The sequence below is a fragment of the Sceloporus occidentalis genome, unplaced genomic scaffold (genome assembly GCF_023333645.1).
Source record: "Sceloporus occidentalis isolate IW3139 unplaced genomic scaffold, rSceOcc1.0.p SCAF_10, whole genome shotgun sequence".
In the NCBI taxonomy this organism is placed as follows: Eukaryota; Metazoa; Chordata; class Lepidosauria; order Squamata; family Phrynosomatidae; genus Sceloporus; species Sceloporus occidentalis.
The window spans coordinates 30,389,921-30,415,198 of NW_028316990.1; the positions used below are offsets into that span (position 1 = coordinate 30,389,921).

General features: G+C 44.1%; 2 protein-coding genes across 13 annotated transcripts in view; both read right to left on the reverse strand.

The window, feature by feature from the left end:
- Positions 1–1,108, reverse strand: part of RAB11FIP3 (RAB11 family interacting protein 3) — an 81,049-nt gene extending 79,941 nt beyond the window's left edge. For all 5 annotated transcript variants that reach the window (XM_089540899.1, XM_089540900.1, XM_089540897.1 and 2 more), the window contains exon 1: positions 1–1,108. In XM_089540899.1, the coding sequence (XP_089397025.1) occupies positions 1–1,050 (1,050 nt within the window). In that variant the 5' untranslated portion in view covers positions 1,051–1,108.
- On the reverse strand, positions 1,104–24,951 carry LOC149306311 (peroxisomal 2,4-dienoyl-CoA reductase [(3E)-enoyl-CoA-producing]-like). 8 transcript variants are annotated; one of them, XR_016282517.1, is made up of 13 exons: positions 24,817–24,949; positions 23,303–23,442; positions 22,712–22,825; positions 20,758–20,826; positions 20,210–20,261; positions 19,655–19,790; positions 19,193–19,317; positions 18,811–18,904; positions 17,654–17,758; positions 17,141–17,329; positions 14,593–14,705; positions 5,642–5,731; positions 1,104–1,352 (listed from the first exon to the last, which is right to left on the reverse strand). XR_016282517.1 is itself a non-coding variant. In XM_089540905.1 (11 exons), exons 3-11 carry the CDS (start codon positions 22,807–22,809, stop codon positions 14,671–14,673), a joined length of 903 nt encoding a protein of 300 aa, XP_089397031.1. In that variant the 5' UTR covers positions 22,810–22,828; positions 23,303–23,442; positions 24,817–24,951; the 3' UTR covers positions 13,094–14,670. The 8 variants fall into 8 exon arrangements, 4 of the variants coding, with proteins under 4 accessions (XP_089397031.1, XP_089397028.1, XP_089397029.1 ...); XR_016282516.1 differs by lacking the exon at positions 1,104–1,352 and adding an exon at positions 2,107–2,173; XR_016282518.1 differs by lacking the exon at positions 5,642–5,731.
- Between the last annotated feature and the right edge of the window lie 327 nt (positions 24,952–25,278).

Genomic DNA, 25,278 nt, shown 5'->3' on the forward strand with positions numbered 1-25,278 from the left:
CTGCTCTGCCCCATAGACGGTGGCAAACTGGATAAACTCCTCAATCCGGACAAACCCATCTCCATCCCGGTCCAGGGCTTCGAAGACGGCCCGCAGCCGAGGCACCTCCTCTGGGGAAGCATGGGAGCCCTCGTCCTCTGTCGTGGGGTCCACCTGGCCAAACTCAAGAAGCGGGGGCCCAAGGCTGGTGGCAGGAGGGCAGGCGGGGAAAAGGTCCACTACGGTGCCAAGCTGGGCTGGCCCAGGTAAGTAGTCTAAGGGCCTTGGCAAAGAGGGGCTGCCACTTCTCCTCCTCCTCTTCTTCCTCCTCTCTTGGCAGTTTGGGGGCTGGCAGCCCTCCATCTCCTGAGTCCAAGGAGAGTCGAGGGGGAGTCCGTCCAGAAGGGTTTCCTTAGGAGAAGGAGCTGTGTCTAAGATCAGGTCCTCCTGGGTTTGGAGAAGGGATTCCTCTAGAGTTTGGGAGAAGGTCTCCTCTTGGTTCAACTCCTCCACATCTTCCCTTACAACCAGGGGTAAATCCTGAGGATCCAGAGACTCTTCTGAGCTTACCTGCTCCTCCTCAGCTTTGGGCTCTGAGCTTAGCTGCGAAGCCAAGGACTCATTCTCCACAGGGACCAGCCTCAAATCCACATCCAAAGAGGGCTGGTTGCAGCAATCCTGGTGATCCTCCACACCTGGGAGGCCTTCTCCTCCATTGACTGGCTGGTCAGCCAGGCCTCCCAGCTCCTCTTCCATGCCATACAGATACTCCAAGGAACCTTCAGGGAAGAAGGTCTGATGGTCAGTGGAGCCCTCTTCAGCCATCTCCATCCCACCTAAGACTTGCTCCAGGGCCAGAGATGGTTGGTCTCCATCTCCTGGCAGGATAAAGGGCCCTGGGGGGCTTCGGGGAAGCAGGACCAGTTCTGGACTGGGCCTGGCTGGGCCAAGGGGGGTCTCTAGGAGGAGGTATTTCCCATGGAGATGCTGCCCCAGCCCTAGCAAAGGGTCTCGATCCGGTTTGATCCCGGGATCGGCCAGAGTCATGAGCAAATCCGGCTCCATTTTCATCAGAGAGACTGGGGATGTGGAGAGATGGATCAGCTGGGGTGTGTGTGTGTGTGTGTGTGTGTGTGTGTGTGTGTGTCCTGCCCCCCCCCAACAACCCTTCCTTAAAAAAAGAACAATTCAGCAGCAAAGGCCTAGGTGTCCAGGGGGGCTAAGAAAGCCTCCGATGGCTTGGTGGCTGGTCCAGATCTGGGCTCTGCATCCATCATCTCCGTATCCTCTGCATCTCCATCTTCATCTCCATCTTCTGCTCCTGGAAGGGAAAGGGAGGCTCTCTGAAGGCACAGGCGTTCTCCAAAGCTGGGCTGGAGGAAAGGGAGAAAAAAGGAAAGGAAAAAAAGGAGGGGAGATGTATTAGATCATGGAGAGGCGGCTGCAGTCCTGGAGGAGTTTCTAGTGCCAGGAGGGCCCTTGGCGCAAAGGCAAAGGGTGGCCCTCAAGAAGAGGTCCTCACCTCAAAGGAGGACAAGGCCCCAGTGGAGGGCACTCAAGCCAAACTGGAACCAGCGACCAAATAATAATAATAATAATTAATAATACATCACTTATGTAAAGATCAATGCCATGCTCCTTAGTGGCAGGATGCAAAGCTCTAGCCTTGCTAAGTCTGTAGGATCAATATGTAGGCAGCTCTCAAAAGGTGTCTCTCTGCAGAGTCAGGCTCAAGATGGAGGGCATTTTGGGGGAACATTCCTCCTGGAGGAATAGAAGAAGAAGGTGGGAATAGAAGGAAAGGAAGGGAAATGGGGAAAACGGTGGAAAGACCTGGACAATTGGTCTAAGAAATCTCCCCCTCCACCTTTTTGGGTGATTATTTTCCTCCTCCTCCTCCTCCTCCTCTCCTTCCCTCTTTCTTTTTGCTGAAGCCAGCTTGCCAAGGAAAGGGGGCCTCTGGAGAGGCTTTGGGGGGGGCATTCCTGCAAAGATGGAGGAGATCGGGGCCCCTCTTACCTTGCAGACGTTGGGCTCCTTGCAAAAAAGAAGCCGGCTCCAGCAAAGACAGACAGAGAGAGAGAGAGAGAAGGGGGCCCTTGGCTTTCTTTCCCTGGAAGCTCCTCCCGAGCAGAGAGAGGCTGGCTTTGTCTCGCTTGCGTTGTGGCAAAGGCTCCACCCGGCGCTTCCTTCTCTGTTGGCCAGAAAAAGAGGGGAAGAGCATCAGCAAAAGGCTGGGTCCTTTTGGACTCCTCCTGCCTGGATCTTGCTGCTGGGCATCATAGGATCCTAGATTTGGAAGGGACCCTCAAGGGCCATCCAGTCCAACCCCTTCTGCCATGCAGGAATACATACAATCATAGAATTCTAGAGTTGGGAGAAAGAGACTCACAAAGGTCATCCAGTCCAACCCTTTCTGCAGTGAAGGAATACAAAGAGGCCTAGAGTTGGAAGGGACCCCCAGGGCCATCCAGCCCAACCCCATTCTGCTATCTAGAAACACAAAAGTGTGATGCGGCAGCTAAGAAGGCCAATGCGATTGTAGGCTGCATCAATAGAGATCCAGGGATATTATAGTGCCCCTCTATTCTGCTTTGGTCAGCCCTGACCTGGAATACTGTGTCCAGTTCTGGGCACCACAATTCAAAAAGGACATTGAGAAGCTGGAGCATGTCCAGAGGAGGGCCACCAAACCAGTAAAAGGTCTGGAAACCAGCAAGCCCAGTGAGTAGCGGTTTAGGGAGCTGGAGATGTTTAGCCTGGAGAAGAAATGGCTAAGAGGTGATATGATAGCCCTGTTTAAGTCATATTGAGGATGGAGCAAGCTTGTTTTCTGTTGCTCTAGAGAACTGGACCTGGAACAATGGATGCAACTACAATAAAAAGGATTCCATCTCAACATTAGGAGGAGCTTCCTGACAGTAAGGGCTGTTCGACCGTGGAATATGTTGCCTCGGAAAGCGGTGGAGTCTCCTTCCTTAGAGGTCTTTAAACAGAGGCTGGATGGCCATCTGTCAATGGGGATGCTTTGATGGAGAGTTCCTGCATGGCAGAATGGGGTTGGACTGGATCAGGGCCCTTGAGGTCTCTCCCAACTCAATGATTCCATGGGATGGAGCCATGACAGCTAAAGTGTTGTCAAACTGTGTTAATTCTGCAACGTATCTAAAGCCATAATGGGTCAGGGCACTGGGCTGGGAATTGAAGAATCTGAGTTGTACCCTTCAATTCAGTTCAACTACTCACTGGGTAGTTATGAGAATAACATGGAGTTAATGACAGATTTTATTGGAACCAAGAAATAAACCCAAAGCCCAGACTTGCCTAACTGCATTGCCACTCACAGAGGCCCTTGCTCTCTCTGGCTACAAAGAACCTTTGGCTTTGCATGGCAAGGAGGAAAGGGATCCACATTCAATGGAAGCCTCTTTGATGCTCTGGTGTTTCCCTTAAAGTGGTCCACTTGCTTCGCAGCATATGCAGCATCACACCTGAGACAATGCTGCTTCAGGGGGATTCTGGGTTTTGCCACCAAACAAAGGCATATTTCCAAGTCCTGCCAGTAAACCATCCAATCCATCAAAGCCGGAGCCACAGAGATGGGATGCATGCTGATGCTTGAAAGGAACCAGAGCTGTGTGCCTGTTGTCAAGTTGTTTCATCTCCAGAGTCAGGCACCCCCTTGACCCATGCGCCCACCCACATGCGCAACCAGGGTGGAGGGCCATTGGGTTCTCTGCCTCCGGCACTACAACCGTGTGGGCTGGCTCTGCAGCTTGTAAATGTCATCGTGTTGTGTTTATTTCTCTGCCACTCGCCAACGGATTTATTATGTAATCCATATCACACCCCTCTATCTTCAAAGGGGGGAAATGGAACAGAAACAAACAAGAGAAACCAGCAAGAAAGAAAAAAGACTGTGCCTTGTCTTTAAAGTCTACCTCCAGGTTTTATAGCGGTAGAATTCAAAGATATAGCTGTGTTAGTTTGTAGAATCAGTCTGTAGAGAGATCTTGTAGCACCTTTGGGATTCACTGAAAGAAATTGGTAGCATGAGATTTCCTAGACTTCTGTCTACTTCCTCAGATGCATTTAGCGTACGCTACTTCATTTCCATGCACAGAGGATTTTGAATCTGAACTGGCCTTCTCACATACCAATGGCATATACAAATTGGTCCTTCTATCCGCCAGGGTTTGGTTCCAGGATCCCCCGTGGATAACAAAATCCATGAATGCTCAAGTCCCATTAAATATAGGCCCTGTACAGACCGGCAAAAAGGGCCAGCCTGTGGATGGAGTCATGGCGTCGCATCCACACGCGTGATGCTGTGGCCCTGCCGCCAGGGTGCCATTTTGGCGCCCATGATGGCACCTTTCATGGCTTCTTTTTGCTCCCTCCAGGGAGTGGATTGGTGCCGCTGCGTGCAATTGTCGCAGCACCAATCCAGGGCAAAAATAAGGACCACAGAGGATCTGCATGAATTCAACCTTGGCATGTTCTTCTTTGACCTTCCTTAGTAATGTGATGTCTCCCTTCCCTAACCTGGTGCCTCCTGAAAATGTTGACCACAACTTCCATCATCCCTAGGTACCACAACCACTGGCTACCAATATGACATGCCAGCCAGGGGGTGATGGGAGTTGCAATCCAAAGCATCCAGACAGCTCCAGTTTAGTAAAGCCTGATGTAAGGCAAAACAAGGTGTCCCCCCCCCCAACCTCCATGAATCATGTTTTAAGGCTAGAAAAAACAGTGACAGCATTGATTTCTCATGCCCTGGCCTCTTGTTTCTTATTTTAGAAATTGGGCACTGTTAAAATTAATCCACCGAGCAAAAATTAAAAAGTGCCAAAAAAGGAAAGCTGTTTCTGTTGCTGAATCACACGGCAATTTCTGGTATAATACACCGCCGCAGAAGGTGTTGTTACATACCAGGGGATATTTACTGCGCCTTTATTTAGCCTGCAGCAAAAACATGTCTGGGAAGCCAAAAACTGTTACTGGAAGTAAATAGAAAGTGATAAAGTAACTGCTAAACACCCAGGTCTTGGGAGGAAAGAAAGTCCCATCTCAGAGAAGAGAGAGGCAAATGTCAATTGTGGTTTGACATCTCAGTCAGAAAAGAGTCAGCTCACACTATTGTGTGTAGGAGCCTTTTGAAAACAGATTATTTTCCAAAAGGGAGTAAATATATAATTTATATCATTTTTGTGGGTTTCTCAGGCTCTGTGGCCATGTATTAGGAGAGTTTATTCCTGACGTTTCGCCAGCATCTGTGGCTGGCATCTTCAGAGAATGCTGGCAGGGAAGAGAGTGGTGTGTGTATGTGTATATATATGTATGTGTGTGTGTATAAGGCTGTGTGACCAACTCTTTTCCATGCCAGCATTCTCTGAAGATGCCAAAGCACAGATGCTGGCCCTTTTTCTTTTTTACATCTCTAACACTCCCCTTGTTTTAACTTATGTATCTTTCTCAATTCCCATGGTGTGTAATACCATCTGTTCATAATTTTCATAAAATTCTTCTTTAAGTCCATATATATTTATTTTAGAGGTGTGTGTGTGTATGTGTGTGTATAATTAATTAATTTCAGGGGTAGCCGTGTTGGCCATATAGCAAAGTACAATAACATGCAGAATCCACAAAACAGAGGTACCTTTATTTGGCCACCTAAGCAGCATAAAATACATGATGCAAGCTTTTGAAGCCCCACTGTCTTCTTCATCGGGTCAAGATGTTAGGAATCCTACAAAAGAAAAAGAAATATAACATGATGACGCTGATCAGTATTCTTTGGACGTTTATAACTGAATTTCTCCAAGAATGTGAGGTTTCATGTACAGTCCATCCATCCTCAAATGTTTAGGTCTTGCACATTTTACCATCTTCTAGAGAACTCCAGTCTGACTGTTTCCAAGAAGTGGTGCTGTTAGATCTCTTTGTACAGGTTTCTCAGTAGACCCTCAACTAATAAGAGTGTAAATGGAGTAATATTTATGGCCTGTTACCTGATCTAAGATATCAAGTACCCACCTCCAGAACTGGCGACTTTGGGGCAATGGAGCCCCATGTGTGGAATTTGTTGTTGTTCACCATCCTTGAGTCGCTCTCCACTCATGGCGACCCTGTGGATGAGACATCTCCAAGACTTCCCATCTTCCACTACTTTTCTTAGTTCTTGCAGATGCATACCCATGACCTCCTTAATGCAGTCCATCCATCTAGTATGTGGCCTTCCTCTCTTTCTTCTTCACCTTTCCTAGCAATAGGTGGAATGCAATGCCCAATTTTCCAAATCCTCCACCTCCAACATCTGGAGATGGCTTTCTTAGAAGTGGCCAGGAGAATTTTGTTTAGAGTCAAAAAACAAAGCAGTTGGGCCATAACCTTAGTAACCTAATTGACAGGGTGAAGGTGTATTGTGTCTTTAAATACAACCATATCCCCACAGTAAGCCATAATTTGAGATGACACACTGGTAAACAAAGACCGAAAACTACCCCTTTTGCAGGAGCGCAACCCAAACAAAGAACGACCGCTTAGCAATCAGAGGCCTTTCGTAAGAGATTGATTTCGCACCCTCTCTCAAAAATCACAAGAAATATATATTCTCCAGGTCACATCAGTGGTTGTTGGTCCCCAACATTGCCATATCCATTGTCATCATGGTCCTGTTCCTTAACCGTTTCCAAACAGACAGCCATGTTAGATGTCTACAGCAATCCTGTCGCACTTTAAAAGTGCCCAGAAGGGAAGTTAAGAGCATCTAACAAAAGATGTAAAGGATGATGCAAAGAAAACAATGTCAAAGGACATACAAAATCCCAGCAGACATGAACTGTTTGTGCTCAGACTAAAGACTGTATAGATGAGATAACGGAGGGGGGTCAGTTCTTGACTTTCACCAGGAGATGGTCCCTTTTCAAAATAACTATTAAAAGTATAGTATTTATATTGGCCCTGGATTTGGGGGTTTTGGGGGGTCAATTTTTCGACTGAAATTTCCAGACTTATACATGATTTCCACCACCATCCTTTTTGTTTTTGAGGGACTGAATCTGAGAGTACCTTTCTGAATTTCTGATTAGAACAGAAGGCTTTAGCTTTCTGTTGGAGCTCTTTCAGCTTCCCCTTCTGCTCAGTCTGAATATCTGTGACCGAACTGAAATGCTGCTGCAAAAAGGCCATAGGCCTCCAGTGATCAGAGCGGCGGGTGAGATTAACAATGCATCTGAGGAAGTGGACTGTAGTCTACAAAAGCTCACGCTGCCAACTTCTTTCTTTCAGTGAGCCTCTAAGGTGCTACAAGATCTCTCTGCTTACTGATTCCACAGACTAACACGGCTGTATCTTTGCATTAACAATCCAAGTGTTCTGGAATGGAGAAAAGTTCATTAGCACGAAGAATGAACAGCAGCTGCTCGCATAGCGGTTTTACTTCATTTTGCAATGCAGTGGTGGAAAGAGGTGGGCTGCCTTTTCATTGTTACTCTATGGGGGCATTTCTCTTTGTCCTTCCTTCATGCACCCCAATTCTAGGAATTGCAGGAACAGAAACAGGCTCAGCTTTGCCTTGAGAGCCCTCCGTTCCCGATGGAGGTGGGCAAAGTGGATGGGGAGAAGAGATGAGTCAGTCTGCAGAGGAGGCGGCAGTCGCTGGGACTCAGCTCCAGCAGATGGAAGCTCCACAGAGCTCTTACCACCACTTTTGCCTGCCATTTGTACCAACTGGACCTTCACCAGGAATGGGAAGTCAAAGGTTTCACGGGCGGCAACCATAGTTTTTTAGGGTTTTTTGAGCTACGTGGCCATGTTCCGGAAGAGTTTATCCCTGACGTTTCGCCGGCATCCTCTCAACCAACAGCATTGTATACCCCCCCCTCTCTTCCATTCTAGCATTCTCTGAAGATGGCAGCCACAGATGCTGGCGAAACGTCAGGAATAAACCCTTCTCACATCTCAATGCTTTTGTATGAGGTTTTAAGCCATTCTCTGCTCAGCCATTTTTAAAGAAAACTAATGCAACGAGCAACGCCAATGAGTACCATGAATAAAGGAATGGATTAGTCGGCCCTCCGCATTTGCGGCTTTGACTGTTACAGATTTGATCATTCATGGAGTTGATTCACATGTTCTCTCTAGGAATCTCTGGGTCCTCCAGTGTGACTCTGCCAGACGTTGACCACAGAGTTGTGCTGGAGGGCCTAGAGATTCCTAGAGGTTCAAAATGTGTTGTTTCTTTATACTAATTTGTGGTTTTTCCACTTTCACAGGGTCCTGTTCCCTCTAACCCCAGCAAATGTGGAGGTCTCACTCTACTTTCTTTAGTAAAAGGCAAAGGATTTCTATGATCTGAAGAGAAATCAGAGTGTAAATGAATTACTTTTTAATAGTAATTTCTCAAGCTCTGGCTCCTCTCTTAACCTCAATTTTGGTTTAAAGTGTTGCATTGGGGTTTTTTGGGGCTAATGTTTTCAGGATTCTGCAGAAACCCCTCAGTCTGCACTATATACTCTCTCTATATAGACTGCACTATATACTCTAAGGATTGAGCGGATCCATGCGGATTCCTAAATCTGCATTTCTGGAGACTTTCATGTCATTGAAACACGCATTTTGGGAAGGTGCTAGTCCTGAAAGGCCTTTCGATTCTACCCAAGCTCTGGTTGCCAGTCACCGCCAAGGCAACCATGGCTAGCAAGGATGCTCTCTGACCACCTGCTGGTTGCTATGGCTACAAGAACGAGCCTTTGCAGCGTCAGGAATGTCGCTGGTTACACAGAGGAGGGATTAATTGCTTAGCAACAGTTCACTTGGCAACATCCCATGTGAGGAAGGGAGAATGACAGGTTGGAACCCACCCACCACAAGCCAACAGGCCTCAGAAATGCAGCCCCACCAATGTTTGCATTATTCCAGCTGTGGCATGAAGTGGTGGGCATTCGTGGATTAGAATATACCAATCGAAGTATAGTGTCTAGATCAAGGGAAATATTAGTGCCACTCGATTCTGCTTTGGTCAGGCCTCACCTGGAATACTGTGTCTAGTTCTGGGCACCACAATTCAAAATGGATGTGGAGAAACTGGAGTGTGTCCAAAGGAGGGCAACTAAAATGGTGAAGGGTCTGGAAATCATGTCCTATGAGGAACGACTTAGGGAACTGGGGATGTTTAGCCTGGAGAAAAGAAGGTTAAGAGGTGATATGATAGCCCTGTATAAGTATTTGAAGGGATGTCACATTAAGGATGGAGCAAACTTTTCTGCTGCTCCAGAGAACAGACCTGGAACAATGGATGCAAACTGCAGGAAAAGAGATTCTGCCTCAATATTAGGAGGAACTTCCTGACAGTAAGGGCTGTTCGACAGTGGAACACACTCCTTCCTCGGAGTGGAGTCTCCTTCCTTGGAGGCCTTTAAACAGAGACTGGATGGCCATCTCTCAATGGGGATGCTTTGATTGAGAGTTCCTGCATGGCAGAATGGGGTTGGACAAGATGGCCCTTGGGGTCTCTTCCAACTCTAGCATCCTATGATTCTATTGTCAAACAGTTCTGACAGTAGTTTTTTCTAATGTTTAGATAGAATCTCATTTCTTGTAATTTTAATCTAGTCAACGAGTTAACTTCTCCAAATCAGTTATTATTATTATTAACCTTTATTTATGAAGCACTGTAAATTTACACAGCGCTGTACATACAGTCTTTTAATTAGGCGGTTCCCTGCCCTCAGGCTTACAATCTAAAAAGACACAACACAAAAGGAGCCATCAGTTCTTCTCTACCTCCGAGGCCTGGACCAAGGCAGATGGACTGGAGGGAGGGCTTGACTTGAAGTCATAGCATAGTGATTGAGAGACTGAGCTGTGAATCTTACTTTATATCTCCCCGCCTTCCACAAACTAGTCTACATCTCCCCTTTCCATGAACTCAGTAAACGGCTTAGGGAAGTCACTCTCTCTCATTCTCAATCCTCTCCTCCGGAGCAGGGAGATAATACTGACCTTCCTACCACTCTCCTAAGGATGAATCAGATGTGAAATACATGCTCCCAATACTCCAGGTACTGCATAAATGCCAACTAATTATTATGATTTTATTAAGAATAAACTATTACCAAACTAAAAAAAAAAAAGGGAGAGGATCTCACTTTTTTGCTCATGTTTGTTTGTCCAGAATGCTTAAGGGCTACTCCAAGTGCAACCAAATACATCACTTGAAAGAGCCACCCTCAAAATTACTATAGACTGTTCTGTTGTCTTACCTATCTTCTTTTTGTAACATCTTGCCAATGAAGAGATCTGGGAATTTTGAAAACTTGCACGCATTGCTGGTCAGCCTAATAAAGGTACCTGAATACAGAAAGTAAAGTATTTGCAATTCACCGTTCTCCTGGAGGCTTAGCAAGGTGTGACAAAACAGAACAAAAGGACATGTTTGCTAAATTCCCACAGAACAATAAGCCAAGTTGTGGTTTGTTGGATTTTCTCTCTTCCTCTTATTGCCAAACCTATCTCCACAGACCATGTTTTCCTACCAGCTGCAAACCACAACCGGAAGCCTGGTTCTGTTGTAAGGACTCACAAGCACAGACAGCTCAAGCCATGGCTTGTGGTTTTGTCTCAGCGCATAACTATGTCTTGCCCTTGGCCCGACTGTCTAGCTACTCATTCTGGAACCAGAACCAAAGGAAAGAGAATAAAAAACAGACCAGAAATGAAAGGAAAAATGTTTAGCAATCCCCTAGACAATTAATGACTAAACCAACAAACCATGACTAACATAAACCATAGTTCACTGTGATGAACAAACTGTATACAAAAGAATCCACTTTTTAGGATCCTACTTTATGAATACAAATTAGGAGCTGCACTGATCATAGCTATAATTTGGAAACGTTCCTTTGTTTGGACTACAACTTCCTGAATCCAGAGGCTTTCCCACATTTTGCAGCAGACAATGCTTTTCTATATGAAAGAGGTGATGTTCAGTAAAGGAAACCCAAGTACCTCCAGAAGAAAGCCACCTTAGCCTGGCATCTAAAGGACTGAAGCAAATTTTGCTATGGAAAGAGTGTGACACTTTGTATAGAAAAGTCGTCTTCTTCTAAGCCCAGATTGCAGCAAGTACATGATATAAGCACACAACTATCTTTTTCTGAGGATGCCAAAAGCCACAGATGCCGGCAAAACGCCAGGAATAAACTCTTCTAGAACATGGCCACATATCCCGAAAAACCCACAAAAAAAACCTAAACATGATATAAGACTTCCAAAAGAGATCACAACACACATCATAAAGGATAGTCTTTAAGTTATGTAGTAGAAGTATTCTCTTTGTTGGGAACCAGTGTGGCATAGTAGTTTGAGCCATGAACTAGGGCTCTGAAGATCAAAATTTGAATCCCAGCTCAGCCATGGAACCCAGTGGGTGGCCTTGGAGAAGTCATACTCTCTCAGCCTCATAAGGAAGCAAAGGCAACCCCCCCCCCCCCCCTCTGAAGAAACTTACCAAGAAGACCCTATGACAGGTTTGCTTTAGGGTCACAGTAAGTCAGAAACAACTTGAAGGCAAACAACAGCACACACACATTCTCTTTGGTGGAAAAAAATCAGTACATATCTCAGGAATCACTCAGAAAGCTGGCGCTAGGTGGCACCAGAAAGCTGACAACATGCACCCACTTGGAGCATCTTTTTCAGCTATTTGCTCAGCTATCCAACAAATCATGATCAATTGTATGAATTCCAGGATCAGTAATTCTGATCAGTAATTCTGTTGGGAGCCAAAAGATGCAGCACAGAAACACAACAAACAAAACCCAAACAACTCCTAATTTATGCTGAAATTTCCCATTAAAATAAAGCATACAGCAGATTCTGTTCTCAATGAGAGCTGTGTTACTGTTGCAGCACGAAAAGGAAAGTGTGTGTGGAAGGGGGGAAATAATCTCGCAGTACCTCTGAAATGATTTATTTTAGCATGAGATTTGGTGGATTTCAATCCACTTCTTGAGATGAACTGCTAGTATAAAAAATTGATGCCACAGATATATTTAAGCATTACATTGTGGTGGCGGTGGAACTGGAGTGTGGTGGGATACAGAACGATGCAAAATGTGACACCCTCCAAAAAGCTGTGTAAAATATAGGTTTGTCAAGTGATTGGTCTGTTGAAAGCAATACATTCTACTTCTCCCTTGAAGTAGAAACTTACCTGAAAATTATTTTGTTACATGTTTAAATAGGATAAAAACCAATATTTAATATATACAGTGTGTCAAGCGCTTTATAAATAAATAAATAATAATAATAATAATAATAATAATAATTTTCTCTGTTCCTGCCTCTGATAATGGATTTGAATTTGTGAATATATCCCAATTCAACCTTTTCTTTTTCTGATTTTCATTTGAATTTTTCTTCCAGAACAGCTACTTGTAGGTCATTGGCTGAATGTCCACAAGGATTGAAATGCCCTGTGACTGGTTTTGGGTACAGCTGTTTCTAATGTCACAATTTTGTCCCTTTATCCTCTTGCACACAGATTGCTAACAGCAGGATCTCTATTGCCATCAAAAAAAAAAAGATTAAGGCATTCTAGTTCATTTAATAGAACAGTACGTATCTCAGAGGACACCCTGTACTTTGTCGTGCTCCTTGAACAAGGAAATTACAAAGGAAGACTAGAAAGAGAAATTCCAAATTCCAATCCATTAGCAGAGGTATGAAGGAAGACAATGGTTTCATGGCACCCTAACTGGAGTCTACAACTCTGGAGACCAGGGTTCGATTCCCTGATCGGTCATGAAACCCACTGGGTGACTTTGGACAGGTCATACAGTGGCCTGTTACAGACAGCCAAAATAAAACTGCTTCGAGTCACAGTGAAGGTATGGTGTTTCAATGATGTATGCGTCCTAAGAGTCCAGAAGTCGCACCAAGGCCACGCTCCAGACTGGAGCGTGGCCTTGGTGCGACTTCTGGACTCTTAGGACGCATGCATCATTGAAACACCATACCTCCAAAGTGACTCGAAGCAGCTTTATTTTGGCTGTCTGTAACAGGCCAGTATGTTCTCTGCCTCAGGGAAAGGCATTGGTAAACCTCCTCAGGGTAAATCTTGCCCAAAAACCTCCATGATTATGGCCTTAGGGTCGCCATAATTTGGAAATGACTTGAAGGCACAGAATAGCCCAAAGGGGGCCAAACCAGATTCAGAAGTGGCTGCAGTCTGTTATTCCTGGGTTAGTAAGATCATTGACCTTCTGTCCATAGATTCCTAATTATGATATCCCCACCCAGTACAAATAGTCCAAGAAGAGACCACACATCTCAGCTCCATGCAACTTCTTCCAGTGTTTGCAAATATCAGCCCAGTTTTATGCAGCATAGTTCAGCTACCTGTAAATACCACATTCTCTCCAATCACTGATGGGAGAGAACAGCAAAAGAGGCTTGCACGCTGGTGAAGTCCCAAGAGAATATATGCCTGAGGTTCCCCCATCCCTGAAATGGTCCAATATTAAAACTATAAACCTGCCCCAAAAATAAGGATTTCAAATAGATTTTTTTAAAGACAGAATAAACAGAATTTATTTTGAGGATGGAATTATTCCAGCTAATTGAAAAATAGGGAGCATTGGCAAAAGTGCAGAATCACCCTGTTTGGTCCAGAATCACAACACATACCATTCAGGCTGGGTTGGTCAATAGTGAACAGACATACATTTCTTCCCTTGTAAAAAGGCTCAGGTGGCAAACCATGCAGATAAGGCAAAAAAACATTAGTGTGTGCATAGAAATTAAAATAAAACAAAACCAAGCCAAATGTACTTCCCCTGCCAGGAGGTTAAGCTGGATCGTGACTATTCTTCCAGGCTACTATACCAGATAGCTCTTTTGTATCATACAGTGCACAACTGGCATGGAACAGGAAAGTCCTAGGTAAGAATACAATACACTGTCTATCTCAGGACTGGGAAATACGTGGTTCTCCAATTATTGTTGGACTACAAACTCCCAATGATTTATTTAATGCAGGAATGGGCAGAGTGCCGACCCCCAGGGCCATTTTTGTAGCCTCCAGGACCTGCCAAGAGTAAAAGAAAAATTGCCTCAAAATTTCCTGTGGGAGGCTTGGGGGGCATTTTAGCCACATTTTGCCCCCTTCAGCCAGGCTTTTTAGGCCCAGGAGAGGCCTTTTTTGAAAAACAGGAAGTAAACCAGTCAATTCCTGTTGTTTTTATAAAGACCGCTTCTTAAACCTGAAATTTAAACATTGCAAAAATGCCCCCAGCATTCCTTAGAAGGTGTTGGGACGAGTTTTTAAAAAGGTTTTTGGTGGTGGATGTGGCTCTCCAGACTCCTGGGGACTTATGTGGCTCCCTAGCCTCCCCCAGTTGCCCACCCTGCTTTAATGGCAAAAGATGATGGGAAATGCAATCCAACAACATTTGGAAGGCCACTTATTTCCTGACTGTATTGTAGCCCCCTTGTCATCAACGCCAATCTGCCCTCCCATGACATCAAGAAGCATGATCTTAAATACTTCTGTTGCCAATTTTGTCTAAAGCTACTTTGCAACCAGGGCAGGTGTGTGACTCCTACCCTTGGCCCTGCACAGACGCTTGTGAAGAAGCATTTAAATTGGAGGGTCTTTTCCAGGAGAGTCCAGAAGGTCTTCTTTCATTTATCTTTTTTAAATTCCGCAGTCCAGAAATCTGTAAGGAAAGAAAAAAGATGAGGTGGATGGATGAAACTATATGACATCTAAAGAGGGGGAAGATGTGACCAAAAATGAAGAAGGGAGATCTGCAGCTAGATTAATAAGACAGAAATATTTTGGAACTCAGATAATAGATTCAGAGTGACGCATAAGACTTAAAAGAGTTCAGACAAAGATTAAAAACCATCTGGTTATTGGCAAACATGAAATGAGAAAACAACAAAACAAAGAGTGTATTAGTTAACATGTTACTTTCAAAAAGGCATCCATAAAGACTCAAGGCAAGATAACCTCCCACCTGAGCATGCATTTTAGCTGCAAAGCATTGAATACATAGCATTGTTATATACATGCATCCTATATACATCATGAAATCCTGTACACAATTGCCTGTAAGTTCTATTGAGCCTAAGCAGACCCTTATCATCTCTTTGGGGGAGATAGAAGGGTACATTTTTCAAATTTCTATTCTCTCTCTCTGGCTTTGCTTCGCGAACGAAGATTCAGGAAGGACTCATCCCGCGCTTTGTACAAGCGCTCTGGTGACTAAAAAGGCCAATTCGGGATAAACAGGTCCGGTTGCAGAAAGCACAGCAGAAAGTCTCCTTGGGTGATGTTTCTAGGTTGCGGTTCTTTCTGCGTTGTCGTTTCTCTTCGAGGCTCGTTCGGCATGAGCTTTCAAAGAAGGCTGCAGCGTCATGGATAGTGCGTCTCCATGCCTCCCGATGCGAGGCCAGGGAGGACCATTGTTGGTGATCTATCTGGCCAAGCCTGAGATGTTGTTTCAGGGAGTCCTTGTATCTCTTCTTTGGGGCGCCCCTCTTATGCTGAACCGTGGCGAGTTCACCGTAGAATACTATTTTGGGGAGGCGATGGTCCTTCATCCTAGAAACGTGTCCTGCCCAGCGCAGCTGCGTCCTCAATAGCATGGCCTCAATGCTGGTGATCCCTGCTTGCTCGAGGACAGCAACATTTGTCACATAGTCAGTCCAGTGTATATTTAGAATTGTGCGTAAACAGCGCTGATGAAAGCGTTCAAGGAGTCGTAGGTGTTAAATCACACAATGCAGAATAGTCACACTATATTTCCCAGAATCCACCATCCAGCATGGCCAATGGCCATAATGACTAAGGGAATTCTGGGAGTTGCAAATTCAAACCATGGATTCTAGAAATAAGAGAGGTCCAACAGCTGCAGCTTGATGTCTCTTCTGCTCACAAAAAGCTGTGTGTAATACCGTGCTTACTGCACATGCTTCCAAAAGGGAATTAGTTATATTATGTTCCCAAAGACCATGGCTACTTCTCACGTGCTCTTTCATGATGAATTATTTACCTGATTTAAAGACATTTTGAAGTATTTGTTGGGTCTGAAAATGGCTTAAAAACTACTTCTCAGGCAAGATCAGAAGTTGTAAACATTCTTTTAGCCAACAATTCCTACAGTCCCCTTGCCAGCATAGTCTCTGACCATTGTAGCATAAGGATTCTTGAATGTTGTCTAGATGAGTAACTTTTTGAAGCTCAGATCAAAAACATTAGTATGGTGCTTAGAGATAAGGCACACACATGCTAGTAGACTCTTTCTGTAGAACACAAAGTTCTACAACTAATTAGTAATTCAGTGGGTGGAGTTAATTATTCACTATCAGTTACATATGAGTTATCCAAGACGGGGGCATTTTTATACAAGAGACCAGTCAGCAGAGATAAACAAAGTCCTACTCTAACACACGAGTCATATTCCCATTTTACAGATGAGGAATACTGAAGTGAAGAGATGAGCAAGTAGCACAGGACCAGCCACAACACAGATTGTTCTTACAATTGTATTTGCTCTTGCTCTATAAGTCAGAAATCTAGCGCAACCATCCACAGATCTACCAGCTGGTCCCAGTTCTGGGGGAAAGGTTGGAGACGAACAAACAAACATATATATGTCTATCTCTTGGACTCAGATACTCTAACCCAGCCTTTCTCACGTTTCTACTTTGCACAAACTTTGAAATAACTTTTAGGTCTCAAGGAAGTTCTGAAAAATATGATTACATCTACAGATCAAAATACCACACAATGTTTTTCTTTTCTTTTTAGTTACTACCTCTAGCAGAACCCTAGGGTTTCAGGGAAAGTTGGTTGGAAATCTCTGCTCTAACCAATGCATTGATTACAGCAATACGACTAGTAGCCATGCTGTGGCTGGGCGACTGTGGGACTTGATATCCAAAAGGTAATTTTCACAAGTCTTGGATCTACAAGGAGATCCTGTTTGATCTTCCACTTACCTTTTAAAGGGGCCACCACCACGAGGTGCAAACTCTTGCCTGAAGGCAAGTGATTTTCTGACACACAAGCACCTTTTATGTCTATCTAATCCCACAGAGCGGGAAAGGAGCATCACCTAGAGTTTAGCAGATTGTGAGGCAATACCCAACAGTGCGGGGAAGTCGTTCTTGGTCGTCATCCAACAGCCACCATCCATCACCAGAGTTGTGCCGGTCACATAAGATGCCAAGGGACTGGCCAAATACAACACACCGTGGGCAATCTCCGTCTTATTCCCAGCCCGCTGAAGAGGGATTTCTTGATAGATGTTTCTGCTTTCCACACCAGGTGGGACTGAAAAGAAAGGAGGGAAGCTAAAACTTGGACATGGTGAGATCAAACCAGGACAGTGAAAGTGCACAGGCCTAAGTGAGTTGTTCTCCACCACCTCAGTGAACCCTTTATAAAACCACAGGAATTTTAGTCTAGGACAATCCTCTCATTTACATGCATTAAAAAATACTAAGTTGATGGGTGATGATGGGACTTTGAGTCAAACATACTTGGAGGGTACCGAGATGAAGAAGGTTGCTTTAGAATCCCTCTATGGGCACACTCCCATGTCCCCATCTTAGGGCATGCCCACACTACACCTCCAGCCAGTATTTCACTTCCTACCTAAACGGCGGGTGCCCTCTGTGCCCAAAATGGGACCCGGTGCCAGGCTGTTCACTCTGATTTTGTCAGGGCCCCATTCCACAGCCAGATGTTTTGTCATTGCATCTGTTAGAGAACAAACAAATAGACAGGCTCAAGAATAAATATGAGGGAAGAAGAGAAGCAAGCAAAAACAGAGCTTGAAAAGTTAGCTTTTCATGCTACAGCTCTAGCTAGTATGGCAGCTGGGCACATTTAGCCTGGAGAAGAGAAGGTTAAGAGGTAATACGATAGCTCTGTTTAAATATTTGAAGGGGTGTCATATTGAGGATGGCGCAAGCTTGCTTTCTGCTGCTCCAGAGATTAGGATATGGAGCAATGGATTCACACTACAAGAAAAGATATTCCACCTCAAAATTAGGAGGAACATCCTGACAGGAATTGTTCAATAGTGGAACACACTCCCTTGGAGAGTGGTAGACTCTCCTTCTTTGGAGGTTTTAAACAGAGGTTGGATGGCCATCTGTCGGGGGTGCTTTGACTGTGTGTTTCTGCATGGCAGGAGGTTGGATTGGATGGCCCTGGGGTCTCTTCCAACTCTATGATTCCATGAACAGTACACAAAAGTATTTTTTCCAGGAAGACAATTATGAGTTGAGAAAGGACAGGAATATCTTCAAGGGCAAACCTTGTTCTCATCGATTCTTTGCTCTCAGCATAATAGGAAGTGACAGAACGTTACTTCTGGTTTCAAGTTTTCAGGTGGAAAAAGGGCCACTTTCATTTTAGGGATGTTTGGGGATTCCAGGGTGCAAGAGGATCAAACCCATTTTTATATGGCAATTTAGGCTTTTGGGAGCCATACTTTGACTGAAGTGGTCCATTTGTGCACAAAATGGAGAACCAGGGCGACGCTTTCCCAATCCTGTGAGCTACACTTCGGGAAAAGAAGTGAAGAAACTTGTAATATTTTAAGCTCCACAAACAGGAGGAGCTGTCCAACGACACTTTTATTCTAAAGTGCAAGTCCTTTTGAAAGCTACTCACAAAGTATCAAAGGACGGCTTTCAAACTACAAACTAAGGCAGCCTCATTAAATTATAGACTCTATCACTGCAAAACCTGGACAGGATGCAGATAAGGAGGGGGAGAACAAAATGGCAGGTGGTTTACCGTACCTATGGCTGCTTTAGCTGTACCAGCATGCATCTGGAGAGCCTGGCCTTTGTAGCTAAGAGTCGCTGTGATATTGACAATAACCCCTCCATTGGCCTAGATGAAGAGAACAAGACTCAACTCAGGCAGGATGGGTAGAAAAATTAAGAGCAAGTACAGAGGATAGAAAGCAAAACAATAGGGTTGGCATTAAAAATAAAAAAGATACTCAAAATGCAAAGCAGTATCTTTTGCAACAGTAAACAAACAAGTGTCATTTCAGTGAGCTAGTGTGGAGAAGAGTGTAAGAATGTTGGACTAGGACTAAGGAGGAATGCATAAATCCAGATAGAAAGGGGATCTAAGATATGTTTCTCAAAGACTTCCTAAGGGAGGAAAACTTACACGGAGGCATTTTTCATATAGTACTTTGGAGACATTGAATGTTCCCAAGGTGTCGATCTCAATCACTGTTTTGTAACCATTGAAAGACAGAGCACTGGCTGGGCACAGGAAGTTACCAGCTGCATCTGTGGAAAGAGGTCAGGGACAGTGTCAGGACAAGAGAGGGCAACAAGGCTGACACCATAGCTCTGCTACTCCATCATAATGAACTCATTTCCTCTCAAGCTGGAAATGTTTCAGACTAGATTTTTCATGGAGAGCATCATTTATTCCCACTGGTCTTGTATAATTAGGTCTAAAAATTTTAATATATCCCTGAATGTTCTAGCCAGCATGGATAGTAATTTTTCCAAGCTCTGCAATAGGTTCAGAACTGCCTTGGTAGCATCTGTGTCTTAAAGAGTCTATCAGTGACCATTTTTCCCAGCCCAGAAGTGAAACAGACTGACACAAATAACTCACTGTTAACCAGGATATCGATCTTCTCAAACTCCTTCAGGGCTTCATCTACAGCTGCCATGATCGCTTGAGGTTGCCTGACATCTAGAGTAAGAGGCAAACATCTTTGACCAGTGGCTTCTGACAGCTTCTTAGCAGCCTGTGAAAAGAAATAAAGACTTGGCATTTAGATGGCCACCTTCTCCTGTATTTTGGGCAGAATAAATCCAGCAGAAGATATCACAAATTGGCATAAAGGCAGCTGGGTTAAGAATACAGGCAGAGTGTGGAAAAGTTACTTTTTAGATGATAAGTTCCAGAATCCCTCAGGAAGCACAGGCAATGGTCATGTTGTGTAAAGCAACAGCAATAACAATAACAGCAATAACAAGTACATTTCTATACTGCTTATTAGTGCACAGTCCTACAGGACTGTGCTCACTGATCTGTTCTGTCCATTTTTGATTCAGTCACTATTGATCCTGCCCCAGATCTGGTGCTTGGAACAGACATCTTGTAGCAAGGATGCTTCAGCGAAGAAGACACAGACTTGCCATTAAATATTGTACATCCACTTACCTCTGTCACTCTCTGGAGGTTCCTGCTGGCAATGACAGTTTGGCAGCCATGCCTGCCAAACAAAAACAGTAACAAGCAACAAGATGAGAAGGGCACAGAACAGACTGACTCCATGTTTTACACACCTCTGTTAAAAACTATCAGACATAGCTCCTTAGGAATTGTTGGATTACAACTCCCAGAACCTCCTGTTGTCTTGGCAATAGTCAGCGATTCTGGAAATTGTATGTGCAAAAGCATCTGGGGACCCAAGTTTGGGAACTTTAGCAGTTCACATTTTACTAAGCTAAGGAAGGAGGCCATGTGTGCATACTAAATTGTCCACTAATATAACAAACCGAGGAATGATGCAATTAGAGCACTAAGCCTTCAGTCAAAGGCCAGCATGGCAGCAGAAAACATGTCTACCTCAGAGCATGATGTGGCTGCAAGGGGAGGGCAATGTTTGCTTGCCAGGGACAGAAGCTCAGCCAAGGAAAAGCAGTGGCACCCTCCAAAAATAAGATAAACATGTTCCCATCCTAGAACCTTAAGGGCCTCATACGCACCTCATCAGAATCTCAGCGATGCGGAATCCAATGCCAGATCCACCTCCCGTGATGAATGCAACTTTGCTCCTAGGAAGCCACAAGGAGGAGGACATTGAGCCAATGGGATTCATACAGGCTTTTTATTACAAAAAGTGTAGCAGTGAAGATTATGACAAAAGAAGCAAATCCCCTCGCGTCAGCTCACATCAGTTCCAGGCAGATCAAAGACTGCATATATCACCAGCTTATTAGGAACTGGTGACATAAAAGGCAGCATCTGAGATGAAATTACTAGCCTGTTTTTTGGGTTTTTTTGGCTAAAGAAAGATAAAATGCACAGGTTGTTTCTGCTTCTGGATGCAAGTAAAAGAAAAGTAGTTCTCTCATATGAAAAGGAGTTTATATCAGGGATTAGTAAAGGCATTGATTTCATTCTTCTGTATCCTACACACATATATTTACCACTTTCTGCAACTGAAAGAATACTTTTTTTAGACTCCCAACATGTAAAGGAAGACAGGGGAAAAAATGACTTGGTTACATATAGTGCTACACACACATAACAGGCACCTGCTATGTACATTTCACTTGATCTTGAAAAATTGTACACCTGAAAACCTGCGTGCTTAAGTCAAAGGCAAGGTCTTATTAGAGACAGCCAGCTACTTTAAACACCCCAGAATAGAATCTGCACTCTGCAAAGTGGTTAGAAAAGAATATTTGCAGCAGAACTGGCATGTACACCATGCTTCTACACTGTCATTCCTGCCTGGAGGCAAGGTCATACTGGTAGGAATAGAGATGAATAAAGAAAAGGAATGACTGAAGCTTCTTACAAGTTTTAAGGTACAACCCTGTACATATTTGCTTAGAAGTGTATCCCACTGAGTTCAACAAGACTTACTCTCAGGCTTATTTTGTCACCAGAACCCTAAGATCCATCATCCAGAGCCAGGTGAAAAAGATATATACCAGTACTTAGAATTAAAGAAGAGGGTGCTTTTGAGAACATCCTGATCTGAAAAATTTGCTTTCAGTATTAGAACTGAACTAAGCTCTGTTTTTTCCTGTATGTTTGCTTGTTTAACAAAAAACTGTGTTCCTGGGTACCCTAAGATCTCTTTACGTCAGAACTTTAATCTGGGAGATGGGATTAAAAATCCTTTTGTTGTTCCTACTGTGAAACAACTACCAGGCAACACTCTTGCCTACATAGACTGCTTGAAACATAACTTTTCCTAAAAAGGCAGTGCCTTTTCTAAAATGCATATAATGAAAAAAAGTTAGTGACCATGTCTACTGGGGGATTGTGGAGGTTGTACACCCAAGTAGCAGTTCCATTCTTTGCCCATTTACTGTGAATCCCTCAGAGATCTACTAACAGATCCCAAACTAGCTTTTCCCCACCCATAGGCTGATGCCTTTTTTTTTATCCCTGCAGATATAGTCAGCCTCTCTTTCAAATCTAGCATGTTGTGTCTTGCTGGTTTCTTTTGATGTTAAATTTCCTTATATGCACTTTAATCTGGTTATCTTTGTTAACATGCAAACCAGCTGGGTACAAAGGTAGGCTCAAGTAAGGAAGTTCCTCAGAGCTTTCCAACTGTTTCTCAACAGTTTGTGGGGTCTATTTAAATCTATTATTCACCCTTTAGGAAAAAACAATAACACAATTTTGGGTCTAAACCCAAAAACTTATTCTAAGATGGAGTGGACAACATGTGGCCTGAGGCACAATTTTCACCAGAGTTGTGGTCCAACCAAATGTTTCCTGCTCCTGATCAAACAACATAAGGAAAGAAACACCTTACTGGCTGACATCTCTGCTGAAGGGATGGAAGTGTGATGGACAAAGAACTGAGAGCAGAATTGGGAAGTAAAAAGAGGAAAAGCATGCAGCGTTCACTTTATCTAGTTCAGAGTCTCCAAGTAGTATCCTGCTAGTAGGAAGGGCTCTCTTGGAACAACTTACTTGAGGATGTCAGGGTTGAAGAGGTAGGTATATTCCGGAAGACAATCATCTGTTTCAACATCAGGAGGTGGCTGGCAAGCAAAGCCAAGTTGGGACATGGCTCCGTGGACAATTCTGCTGAAAACAAGCTGCCAGTTACCACAAGACCAGAGAGAACAATCCCCTACATGTACATCTTCTCTGTCCACAACACATTTTGGCCACTGATCTAACCAAAGAATAAACAACATGGATCCAAAGAATCTTTTCCCCAGTAAGCCTCTCTGGGCCTTCGATTAAAGTATAACTGTCTCCACTTTCTATATCTGCCCTGTACAATTGTAATGGCTGCCTCCTCAGAATCTGGGATGGCTTGGAAATGGGATAGTTGTATCAGCACCTCAGAGAAGTTGAGAGAAGATGAGGAAATTTTTATTTATTTATTTTATATACAGCTTTTTCTCCGATCTGAAACTCAAGGAAAGCTTACAAACAAGATTAAAAATAAGTGCAAATAAATCCACAGCTATTAAAAGTGATTCAAAAGCCCACTGATAAAAATGGGCTTTAAAACATATATGCTAAAAGGCTCCTTTTCAGCCAGGCACTTACCAAAATCTCAGCTGAATCAAAAGGTCTTTGCCAGCAGAAGGACAGCAGGGAATGGTTCTCTCACAGCTCCAATCTGGTACTAATGATGCTTATTTATAACGCCCTTTCCACCAAATACAGTCAGAGGCAACAAGTTTTTCCTGCCAAGTGGGAGAGAAAATGGTAGCATCGTTAACAACACACTTTAGAAAGAAGAGGCCAATATATTTTTGCTATCTTTTCCAGGTAACTTCCCTTTCCCTTTATCTTTTGGGATCTGAACAACTGCCTGTTCCTGCACAAACCTGTCTCGCAGCAAAGATTAGCACTGAAGATTAGCCCTTCATTGCAAAATCAGGGAGCAGCCTTTACTCTAAATGTACTACAAGAAGTAACAGCAGTTGGGTCATAACATACACTGGCAGTGGATGATTGTGTAAGAGGATGGCCCAGAAAAACAGCCAGGCAATAGTATGTGTGAAGGATCCCTTGAAAGCAGGAGCAGGCGAACCAGGTTCCTTCTGATGCCGTTGGATGGCTATTCCCATCACGCCTTTGCCTTGACTGTGTTGGCTAGGAATGATGGAAGTTGCAATCCAACATCGGAAGGGGTCACAAGGTTCCCATTTCTATTTAAAGGAATTGAAGTTGGAGAACAAGGCTGGGTTTTCTATTGTCAAAACTGTCACAGACTCTCCCAAAATCGTCCCACAAACAAAACCTTGGTTTCTTTTCCCCAAATGCTGCAGACTGGAACCTCTAAAGCATGGAGAAAAGTTGCTTTTTTGGACTGTCAATCCCAGAATCCCAAGACTTTGGTCCCTTCCCCCTCCATTCTGCAGTCTGGAACTTCCAAGGCATGGGGAAAAGTTATTTGTTTGGACTGTCACTCCCAGAATCCCCCCACAAACAAAACTTTCGTCCCTTTCCCCCAAATGCTGCAGGATGGAACTTCCAAAGCTGAGAAAAAGGTGCCTTTTTGGACTATCACCCCCAGAATCCACATAAACAGGATTTTAGTCCCTTTTCCCCAAATGCTGCGGGCTGGGATTTCCAAAGCATGGGAACAGTTGCTTTTTTGAACTATCACTCCCAGAATCCCCACAAACAAAACCTTGGTCCCTTCTCCCCAAATGCTAGGGGATTCTGGGAGTGGCAGTCCAAAAAGACTCCTTTTCTCACACTTTGGACGTTAGAGCCCACACCATTTAGAGGAAAAGGGGGACCAATGAGTCCAATAATAATAATAACAACCCAAGCTTAGGACTCCTAAGGAATGTGTTATAAGCTCTATTTGTGGCCAAACCTCCTTAGAGGACCAGAAAACCTCAGAAAAACCTCTGAAGTCCCCCTCATTAAGCCATAACTGTATAAAAAGGAGACTCAAAGGCTTATAAATGCATTCTGAGGGCTTTTTGGAAATGTAAGTGTCAAGTTTTGGGGTTAATTTTACAAACAATGGCCCTATTGGCCACTTTCCCTCCCATCCGTCCGCCATTTTGTGGCCTCTAGAGACCACCTTCGCCTCTTCTTACCTGTCCTGCGGAGGACTTGGTTCGGAGGCCAGTGCGCATGCGCGGGCCTTTCAAAGCGCAAAGCATGCCGGGAAATGTAGTTAGGCCCAGCGCCTTCCTTCTACACAGTGGGCTTCTGGGAAATGTAGTTCATTGGTCCTGAGAGAAGCTAAAATTTAAATTTAAATGAAAATTAAGATGGAATTAATCCAGTTAGGGCCAAAGGAGAAATAATCCAGTGTGAGGCTGCTTTAACTGCCCTAGCTCAGTGCTAAGGAATGCTTTGAATTGTAGTTTGTTGTGACACAACGCCTCACAAAAATACAGTTCCCAGAATTCCCTTGCAGACAAGCCAAGGGAATATATTTATTTATTATTTTATTTTATTTCTATGCCGCCTTTTCTCTCAGAAAGGGACCCAAGGCGGCTCATAAATATATTTAGGATTATTATAATTATAAATAAAAATATATAATTATAATT

Bases quoted from the DNA above. Each gene is read 5' to 3' on its own strand.
- LOC149306311 (XM_089540905.1), bottom strand. From the start codon at position 22,809: ATGTCCCAACTTGGCTTTGCTTGCCAGCCACCTCCTGATGTTGAAACA. The intron at 19,791-20,209 runs GTAAGTGGATGT...TTCTTTTCACAG, and splicing joins ACCTCCAGAGAGTGACAGAG to GCTGCTAAGAAGCTGTCAGA. The intron at 18,905-19,192 runs GTAAGTTTTCCT...CTCTTCATCTAG, and splicing joins TATATGAAAAATGCCTCCGT to GCCAATGGAGGGGTTATTGT.